General features: G+C 39.5%; 1 protein-coding gene and 1 pseudogene across 1 annotated transcript in view; both read right to left on the bottom strand.

Moving 5' to 3' along the window:
* Positions 1-298: 298 nt before the first annotated feature.
* On the bottom strand, positions 299-418 carry LOC136658012 (5S ribosomal RNA; annotated as a pseudogene).
* A 6998-nt stretch (positions 419-7416) lies between these two features.
* CNTN1 (contactin 1) overlaps positions 7417-11183 on the bottom strand; it is a 68957-nt gene continuing 65190 nt past the window's right edge. Inside the window, exons 19-22 of the mRNA XM_066633682.1 lie at positions 10946-11132; positions 9949-10061; positions 9148-9304; positions 7417-7496 (exon numbers count right to left, since the gene is read on the bottom strand). Of these exons, the coding sequence (XP_066489779.1) occupies positions 7417-7496; positions 9148-9304; positions 9949-10061; positions 10946-11132 (537 nt within the window). The remainder of the gene's footprint in view (positions 7497-9147; positions 9305-9948; positions 10062-10945; positions 11133-11183) is intronic.

Here is an 11183-nt window from a genome sequence, read left to right as displayed (position 1 = left end):
CAGTTTCATCCGCATCATCCCAAGCTCCACAAGTAGCACTGCACAGAGGGAAGACTCAGTCCATCCTAAGGTTACAATCCTATTCATATTTTCTTGGGAGTAACTCCCACTGAACATGGCTGGACTTTCTTCTGAGTGGCCCTGTATAGTAAATGGCTTATAATGGTGAAGGTTACCAGCAAGGTAACTTGGTGCTCGTAATGGTAACCAGGTAGAATGGCCTCTGAGCGAATGGCCACCAGTTTGAGAAGAGTGGAAGGTTGGTTGGCAACCTTCAGTCTCAAAAGACTATGGTATAAGCCTACAGCACCCGGTATTCCCAGGTGGTCTCCCATCCAAGTACTAACCAGGCCTGACCCTGCTTAGCTTATGAGATCAGATGAGATTGGGCATGTGCAGGGTAACAGTTGCTGTAGGGAACAGAAAAGGTCACTGCACAAATACCAATGGAATTCTGCTTTTGAACCCATCCACACTGAAACTTAAACTAACATTAATTCAGTAAAAATTATTATTCGGAAACAACTGGATTCCAAGTCAGCTTTACCTTCCATGGCCTTTACCTTTACCTTCCAAGCTTTACCTTCCAAGCTTCCAGCTTTACCTTCCAAGTCAGAAGGTTCTAGCAAGCACATCTGTCACTAGAATTGTATTGTTTTGGGATTTTATTGTACAGAATGTGCTTTTTACAGAAAGAAGGGATAATAGTCATAAAAATAGAAGGTGTCTAGGTATGTATACTATCTGATACTCTGACTGCCTCCAGGTAAGGGTGCATTGTGCTGATCTCACCCTTATTCCTGGGCAGAGGGATCTTGGGTAATCAGCTGAAAATAAGGCTTATCTTCCATTGTTTCCTTTGCACCAGAGATTATAAACTGATGACACTTTGACAGTTTATAGAACAACAAATCTTGGAATGAAGCATTTAAGAGCTCACAGGTTACCCATTGGGTTGCATGTTCAAAATAACAAAGGAAATCACACCTTCATGGTTTAAGAAGTCAGCTTCCTTTTGTTTCAGGTAGCCTAGTGCATAAAGTTTACAGGAGGTAGATTTAAAAAAAACAACGGAACCTTCTTTTGCTGATCTACACATTTTGTTACATTCACTCAAAAGCTTTCCTGATTTACAAACATGATGCAAACATTTCACAGGGTTTAGACAATGGATTCCTTTTCTACACATGCATCATTCCATCTTCAGCTGGGCTTGGAGATGAGCCAGAGGTTGCATCAAATAAATTAGCTTCAACTTTGAAGTCAGAAATGGCAGAATCTGGGTTTTGGTAGAACTTGCCTTTGCCAATGTGAATTTAATAGCATGTCACAGCCCTTGTAACAATTACTTTGTGTCGTATCTGCAAGGTTTTTAATTGGAAGGAGGATTTACGCTTTTGCTAAAGAAGGCAGGTTACGCAAATGCTCGCCACAATATTTTATTAGTTAAATCCCAACCCCTACCACCAATCGCACCAGGATCGCCTTTGCCCGGTCTCAGCATCCCACAAGAGTTTTTGTTTTACATACAGTATTTTCCATACAGTAGTGGCAGTGGGCAACATAGGCATGGCTTGGCTTACATAGCTGGCCAGGTCTCTGGAACATTCTGCAAGCAGTTTTTGGATCTGAAAGAAAGCAGAGTTGCTTACCTAGATCTGCTGTTCTTTGAGTGGTTTTCTGTGCAGTTAGCTGTGCAAAGGATACTGCACCCACTGCACACAGAACATAAACAGGAACTTTCTGGAAGCCTTGAGACTAATCTCTGTCTTCCAGCTCTGGTTGGTTGGCAACCTTCAGTTTCGAAAGACTATGGTATAAGCCTACAGCACCCAGTATTCCCAGGTGGTCTCCCATCCAAGTACTAACCAGGCCTGACCTTGCTTAGCTTCCAAGATCAGACGAGCTTCCAGCTCTCCCTTACAAAATTTTTCACTTCATACACTTCAAACATAGACTCAACAAAGAGGTTAAGTGAGGGTTAGTTCACACATGCATGTTTATATTTGGATGGTAGTTTCTTGCAAAAAGAAGGGAGAACAGAAGCTACTTGGAAGATACGTGCTAGAACTGAAACCAGTAAACAGCTGCATGTGAAAACTAGAAATATTGCAATTATTGATCTGAGGGCGCAATCCTAACCCCTAATTTCCAGCACCGACTTAGGGGTAATGCATCTCTGAGGTAAGGGAACAAACATTCCCTTACTTTGAGGAGGCCTCCGTGAGTGACACCCAACTGCAGGATGCAGCACACGTTCCATTGGCTGGAAAGCACTGACATAGGGGGTTAGGATTGCACCCTAAATTATCCTGCCTTTTCCTATCCAAATGGAGGCATTTAAGGAAGCTTACAATAAATCATTACAAACAACCACTGAATTAAAATACAACAAAGTAAAACAACAACTGTGGCCTGGCAAGAGAGCCACCCCTAAGACAGGAGTGATCAAACATCTCTAAGGGCAAAACATGAAAAGTTTTCAGATGCCGTCAAAGTGCATGCAGAGAGGGAGTCAATCGAATCCTTGTGGGTCAGGATTTCCACAGATGGTTCCTCCCCTGCCTTGTTGCCAGCTGAATCTCTAATAATGGCAAAACCTCCAGAAAGGCCTCTGCAGTTGACCTCTCAAGTTAGTTATGGTCCCCATGGCTAAAGGATGGGTCACTTCATACAGAGGGAGATGGTCTTACTTTAAGCCATGCAGAATTGTAAAGGTAATAACCAGCACCCCAAATTGCACCTGGAGATGAACTGGCAGCAGGTAAAGTGGATTGCTCAATGACATGTCCAAATCAAACCACCTGCCTTAATCAGTGCTCTTGCAGCTGCATTCTGAATGCAGAATGCTTGGCTGAACTTTCTGTATGGTCTTCAAAGGAAGCCCCACATAGAGTACATCACAATAATTCTATCTTAATGCAACCCATCACATGGTTAAAATAGCCAGGTCTGACTGGCTCAGGTATGAATGCAGTTTGTTGCAAGTCTTCCTCCGTCATCACTCAAGATACATAGCTACATGTTGCATTGCTAGCAGCTTCCCAGAAAACTACGGTGACAGCACAGCTCTACAATTAGACAGAGGGTGCTCAAGAACAATTGCGTCCATAATTTTGGTCATTTCCTTATTCCAGAAGTCAGCCAGGGCCTCAGCAGTATCACACTGGCCTTAATTGCAGAAAAATACACCAGAGCCATCCAAAATGTTGCCTCCACAGAAGACTTTTTTGAAAAGAACCTTCGTCTCTACAGAGTGAGGTGCCATGAAAAACCCAAGTTAGTCCATGGCAAAGGACTGATGTTTATCTCCTTCACCACCAAATCATAATCCACTTGCCCAGCAGTAAACAAAAAGCCCTATGCGTGTCCCACCAAAAGTGTAGACAGATATTAAGACAGGTCCATGGGTAGCCGTGAAGTCGTAGTCCACTCCTGCGCTGAGAGTCTCAGCACGGATGTCGTAAACTGCCAACTGCCAACTGCCAAAAGTCTGGAGGACTCTAACACCACACCTGTGACTGCCCTGGCCTGTCCAGGCAGGTAGACTATTGGGCAGCTGGATGGTCAGTACACCAACAGAATCTCTCCTCTTGTCCATTTAGTATCAGGTGTGGACCCACAAAACCCAAAAATTGCTGTGCACATGGACAGAGAGATGGAATCATGATAGACTATTGCAATTCCATCTTCCCCAAATATGTAATGCGAGAATGTTCACTTTTTAAACATTCGGTTTGTTGCCTTCTCCGGTGCTACTTCATTTTTTTCCTTCTTCAGTGCCACTCAGAGCCCTGGTTGGCAACCTTCAGTCTCGAAAGACTAAGCCTACAGCACCCAGTATTCCCAGGCGGTCTCCCATCCAAGTACTAACCAGGCCTGACCCTGCTTCGCTTCCGAGATCAGACGAGATCAGGCATGTGCAGGGTAACTCAGAGCCCTGTGTTTGTAATTATTATGTCATCTTCTTCCTTGTGGTAATGTAATAGCAGCCATGTAGTAAACATGACATGCTACATAGAAAATTAGATTTGGCAATGTGATGACATCACTAAGGGCAAAAAAAAAAATTGAAAAGGAATGCATCAGTGCATCATGAGTGCATCATGCATCATGGGTGATCCAGCCAAGCGGGGATCATGTAGTTAGCAGGACACCAGGGTAATACATAGTCAATCGGATCTGATCATATGATGACTTCACTGAGGACAAACAAAGCCAAATCAAGTAATAGCAATGCTTCCAGAAGAGAACATTTCTTAAAAGAAATCACTCAAAAAGGGAAGGGGTGCCTTCTGATGCTGCCAAAAATGATCAGGAAAGCAGCAAGTGCTTTCAACTTAGCCCAAGTGAAACCCCATTAAAAACAAGATAGGAACTATAACTTGAATATCTGTGGTCACTCTGCAAATCATTGTACCTCACTGTCTGTCTTTTCACAAATCTACTCAAAACAATTATGGCTGCAATCTAATACACACTTTCCTGGGAGTAAATTCCACTGAAGTCACTGGGTTTATTTTTGAGTAGACATGTAGAGAACTATGCTGTAGAAATGTTGCAGTTTCCAGATTTCCAAGTTGCATGCAAGAGATTCACTTCAAACTCAAGTTGTATCTCATTAATATAATTTTAAAAAACAGCGTTTGCTAAGCCAAATTTAAAGTGGTGATGTTTCCAAGCATGGTTGAGCAGGATAGGGAATCAAGAGAGGGTGTCCTAGATGAGGAAAGATTCAAAAGAACAATTCTTTCTATAGGTGAGAGTATTTTCCCACAAATAAATCTTCAAAAACTTTTAAACCCTTGGCAAAGTCAAACAACAGTTGTTAGATCCGGAGTACCATTAACACATTTATTTAATTATAATTTATTTTTCAACCATAAAATGGACAAAGCATGGTCCTGGTCTACTCAATAGGAAAGAAAATGATAAAAAGGAACTTAAAAAAATCCAAAAAATCACCAGTATCAAATAATGCTAAATATCAATATTGCCTGGAATACAAAGAAACAACCAACGTGTCTATCTATATAAACTTTAATTAAGAACCTTGCATTGTAAAGCAGATGATACAGTGTAGTTAGTTGTGTTGACAACTGCTGGGAACTGAACATCCCAGTCACACGTGTACAGTTGTGTGAAACAATGTAAATCTGGGATAAGCAAATTAATATGCGTCATGAAACGATGCCATCTGTCTTGCAGATTAAACTATAAAAGTGTGCTTTGTCCTTCTCAAATCCTCTTCATGCAAAAACAATCTGGTTTTATTCCTTATATGATGTATTAGAAAATTAAAAGGCAATCATGCATTTTGGCAAAATTTTTAGTTGTGGTCGTAGGTTATATATATATATATATATATATATATATATATATATATATATATATATATATATATATATATATATAATGAGACACACTGCATAAAACCCAAACCAAAATAAAACATTTCACACAAGGCTTCCAAGTTATTAGTTCCTCTTATGCAGGACATCTTAGTTTCTTTCAAAAGAATTACATAGATTTATGACACTCAATAGTGCTTGTGTAGCTTTTGACATTCCTCTATAGGGAAATTACAATATTTTTTCTAGTTTTAACTTGTAACAAAGAGTCAAAATTAAACCAAAACAGTACTATTGATATTTTTCAATGAAGAGTGTAGACTTTTAAAATGTAAATATACAGTACAAAAATTATACAAATTAAAGCAGGGGTACAAAGTATTAACAGGTCTATTCTTGCTTCATGTAGATAGTAGTATCATGGATATCTACAAGTTCCGTCCTAAACAGTCAAAATCTATCTCTAAGCAGCTAGCTAGGTTGTGCTAATAAAATATGATTCAGAGCTATCATTCTTGAAGCATCAGACATTGCACTATCACTTGAGCCAGCTGATTCAAGATCACTGGTGCTGCTTTTTTTTTCAATATTCACACCAAATTCTCAGCACACCATGAATTCTAGAGGAAATACAAATTTCTTTTCAACATCTTTAAATATAGCATAGACACAGTCAGAACAAAGACATTCTGTATCTCCTATGGGAATTCCAGTTTTGAAAACATATCTAATACATAAAATAGGCAGGCTAGTTCTATCTGCCTACATTTTAATAACACCCTTCTATCCACAGGGAACATTAAATAGGGGAATATCATTTTAGAATTTTAAAACTCTTATTTACAGCTCTAGAAGTAGAACAATATTAATTTATTGGAAAATGCAAATCATTCTCCTGACGGTTGGCCTTCACGAAAGTAAGGCAAATACATGTGTCACAAAAAAATAAATCTTGGGATAAATGTGCTACTTAGTCTTTTTAATTCATATCCCATTTATTGTTATTGTAACTGATTCAAGCTTTAAAGAACAGTTCAATACTCTATCCGTTTTAGTATTATTCTGTAATGGATTTTTCTTCTTTTTAATTTTCTTTGTGCCACTCCACTGGCAAGCAAAAACCAATCTGGCTGCTTGTAATGTAGGAATTGAAATCCTGTAATTAACAGCAGTGGAATTAAATTATGATGATAATATCTGGATACAATGAAATATTAAGACGTAAATTTGCTTATATAGCTATATCACCTGTATAGCAAAATAAATCTCTCTGTGGCCAAGAAAAATCACACTTGGCTTGACCATAATCATTCTAAAACTATATGTTAAATTAAAGGAAGTATTGAAACAAAGGTGCTGGAAAACCCTTGACTGTTAATATTCAGCATTAACAATTCCAAATCCACTCAAAATAAGATCCATTCCTACTGAACCTGACTTCCAGTGCTTTCCATCCATATCTAGTCACTTAAAGAGGAAAAGCTGTTAGAAATTAGTGCAATGCTTTTGCTTTGACTGTATCTCTAAAAACCTGAAAATTTCATAAGTGACAGGGGCAATTCAAAAATATGCAGTACACAAAACAGATAGGATAGTACGGACAGACGTAGTTACTCCTACATATACCACATACAATCAACGTTTCAATCTCTATTATGTTTTTCACGATTTGTTAATAAAGTTAAAGCACCTATGTGTGGTGATTTCACTTTCACTGTACAGCCTATGTTATTGGGTTTTTAACACTGTAACTTGCCCCATTGGACTGAATCATGCAAATGTCGCAGACCAGCACAAGTGTTTTTATAAGGCATTATTGGAACTGGTTAAAAAATCATTCCTCAATCTGTCAAAAGTTGAGTTCCTTGATGAAGGAGTTCCTGGATGCCTCAGTTTTTTTGTTTTTCTTTTTCTTCTTTTAAGTCTGTAGTCAGGAAGGTCATTTGCTTGAAAGTGTACAGTATTTGGCTTAGGATGGCGCCCCAAGAATCGAAAAAGAATTGAAATCTTCTCAGATTGGAAGGTCCTTTGCACTACATTGAGGACATGGTAAGTCCAGCTACATTCAGAATTCCAAATAGGCAAGGATACCAATGACAGACAACAATAAACCAAGACAACTAGGTGATATTCCAGCAGCAGCTCCTGGGAAATTAAATATATTATGTCTTTGTAAAGATAACGTAAATAAATTACATTATATTTTGACAGAGGCTACAGGTACACAAGTTTGCTCTCAAAATTTCTCCTCAAAGTCCTCTTCTGTCTCTGAACACTAGCCAAACATTCACTGAATATTTGATACTTGCATTTTACATCTAATTATATTTAATAATTGATACTTGACAGAATTTCAGAGCTGTCATGCCATACTAAATACCGTGGCATGACAGTTCTGAAATTTAGTACAGTATTTAGTACTTGACAGTTTCTGATATCTGATGCCTGCCAAAATTAGAACCATCCGGAGCTGCCAACATGACTAAAGCCCTTAAATAAATTCAACTTTTGGCAGAAACAGAGGCACTGTGGAACCTATGAGACATTTCAAAACACTCAGAGATAGTTCAAAACAAACAGAGAATCATCGCAGCAACACTACAGGATACTGTAAACCTAACCACATAATTTCCCCCTTTATTGTGTATTTGAGGATCACTGCAACTACAGGCTGTTTGGACTTTCTTACTTCAATGGGCTACAGGTCTGATCCAGGTAACAAAAGAAAGCTACAAATATTAAGACCCCAATCCTATCTCCCCTCTCCCCTCGCCGAGAGGGGAAAAAAAAGCTATGCCAAAAAGTCGCATGCTGTAACTGAAGGGTTCTGTAAGCGTCTCTTTTGCCAATGGGCATCCTCAGAAGAGCACCAGCTCTTCAGCTGGTGCAGGGCCAAGGAGAAGAAAGGGGTGAGGAGATGATAGGAACTGGCCGGATGAGGAAGGGGGAATGTTCTCTGCATCTGATTGGGTTCTTTGAGTGTGACGGTGAAGCTTAACCATCAGTGTGTCTTATGTCCTCGCATCCACTCACCCTCCCAAGGGGCAGTCTGAGATTAGCTGGTTGCCCGTTAGAGCTGGGAAGGAATGTTTTGCTACACACCTGATTGGCCTTAGTTCACGGTTTTGATTTTGCCCCCCCCAACCTGCTATCTTTGGATTTGGTTTCCCGTTAGCCAAGGTAGTCACATCTGGCAGGTATGATGAGGGCCATGGAATAGAAGTAGGGATTTTGGTGTTACTCTGAGATAATCAGGGTCAGGAGAACCGGCACCAATCCTTAGGTGCTGTCAGGTTTAGGGATGCTGAGCTCAGGGATGCTGGCTGGTAATCCCTCGGATGGGGGGTGGAAAGTCGACCTCAAATGCTTTTTGGCCTGGGGGAGGGGGTGCAGTTCAGCTTTCCCAACCTGTTTGGGTTGGTGTCGACAACCTCAGGTTGTCAACTGACATCTCACAGCTTGGAATCAGGGTGGGAATGCTCATAATGGAAGAGGCAATTGTTTATCTAGATTACCTAGATAATCTTTTTTATTATCTAATGAATTATTAGTAATAATTATTACTAGTAATATTTATTACCTAGATAATCTAGGTTAGAAGCCCACACTAAAAGGGGGCAGAGTTCGAGGCAGGAACTACCTCACTTTGTTGAGATGCCTGATTGGAATATCAATAAATGTGGCCCAGTATTACTCAAAATAGTTTGCCTTGCATGTTATTAGGGAGTGTAAGGGCAAAACGTACATACATCATACCTTTAGGAAATAGTTGAATTTTAAATTTAAAAGTACCTACCTGGAATTTTTACTTGAGCTACTTCTCCATCTCCCCCTTCACTGTGTACTCGAACTTCAACAACATACTGGCCTTTAACAGGGGCAGGAACTTCTATATAGTGTTTACCAGTCTTGTACAGTGTACCATTAAATTGACCATCTGGTCTATACAGCACCTTTGGAAGACATAACCAAACATTTACAAAGGGCATTCCACATTCCATTTCAAGTAACAAAATGTCACTTCACAGGAAATAAACATTTTAGGACCCAATCCTATCCAAATTTCCAGCACCGGCGCAACTGCAATGCATCCCTAAGGTGAAGGAACAAACGTTCCCATACCTTGAGGAGGCCTCTATAACTGCCACCCCACCACAGGATGCACTGCATGCCCCATTGGTATAGCTACACCAGCACTGGAAAATTGGATAGGATTGGGCCCTTATTCTAGGAAAGCATTAAGGAAAATTGTTGAAGAAATGAAATAAGCAACTTAATTCAACAACAGCAAAATTAAGTACCTTTTTTCCCCTAATGAAAACATTAATGTAATTAAACTTATTTCCAACTTTAACAATCTCTAACTACTTACAAATGCCTTTGATAGGCGAACTAGACATGATAACTCAAGGAGTTCCTGCATTTTGAAAAAATGCTGAATGCATACTTGAATTTAGATTTGGGCACTGGCAGAAGGAAAGAGCTAATCCTTTTCCTTGCATCATTTTCCAATAATTTCCAATACACAGAATTTAGTAAGAGGCAAATCAAACGAGGCATCATATTGAGGTCAAAAGTATTTTAACACAGATCTCACTTTATATCCTTTCACAGTGGATTCGTTGGACTGTGACCTGACGTGATCCCAGGTGATGATGTACTTGGAGCCTGACCTTACAGAACTGACAATGTTTGGCCGCTGTCTAGGAGCTGAAAAAAATAGGAAAAAAAATTCATCATTACTATAACACTGTACCATTACACAGATATGTGCACTTGCACACAGACAGCATTTTTGTGACCGTTGCATATTCCTTCTGAAGCTATGCTTATTGTTAGCGATTTACTATATTAATCTCAGCCATCAATTTTAAGCTTAATTGGAGAGAGCAGGATATACATGGAGTCCACAATATTGTTAAAAATACAAAATTGTCACTGGCAAGGTATGCTGTATTTCATCAATGAAGTGATCTTAACAGGAGTCTTCTTAACAGCTCATAGTTTGAAAGAGAATTGTCTGAATTGAGTGAAAGTGTTAGGCTGAGAGATGGTAGGTGAAACACATGAAATGGCTAAGCTGTTGCCTATTTATTGATTCCTGAAAGCAAAGCACAACACAGGTATACACTTTTTTATTCTGATGCACCTACTGAAAGACCTAGAAATGTGAAAGTGAGTCCTGTCATCCACTGAAGCCACTGTTTCTTGGCAGTATGTTTTCAATCCAGTTATTACTGGCTATCAGATGAGCAAAAAATGAGAGAGAGAGAGAGAGAGAGAGAGAGAGAGAGAGAGAGAGAGAGAGAGAGAGAGAGAGAGAGAGAGAAACTTTCTATTCCAGTGGCAGGAGTGCTACTACTGCTGACTGGAGAATTTTGTATTTGCTTGAGAAATAAGCCAAACTAGTTTTGGACTGGGGAATAAATAACCCTGCCTATATCCAAAGCACTTTGATGAAAACTGGGGTTGTCTTGCCCAACTCTAATAAATACAGCCTTAGAATAATAAAAAGATATTTGATGGAGTTTATTCGATGGAGTGATGCACAGCAGAATCATACAAGAAAGCAACACCTAAACTTTTTCACTTACGTGCTTTTTCTGTAATGAAAACCAAAGAAGAACTGGGAGGTCCAATGCCTGCAGTGTTGAAAGCTGCCACATCGACACGGTATTGTGTGTCGGGCTTAAGGTTTTCCAACCTTGCTGAAATATTCTGACTGCTTGCTTGTATCTTATTTGCAGCTATTTCTTTTTCATGAATGGACCAATAACGGATCTGTAAACATAAGAGAATGTTGGTGATATACTACAAGCAACTCTTTAATAA

This window comes from Tiliqua scincoides, chromosome 7, assembly GCF_035046505.1.
Source record: "Tiliqua scincoides isolate rTilSci1 chromosome 7, rTilSci1.hap2, whole genome shotgun sequence".
NCBI classification, from domain to species: Eukaryota; Metazoa; Chordata; class Lepidosauria; order Squamata; family Scincidae; genus Tiliqua; species Tiliqua scincoides.
This window is presented reverse-complemented; position numbering and strand designations above follow the sequence as displayed.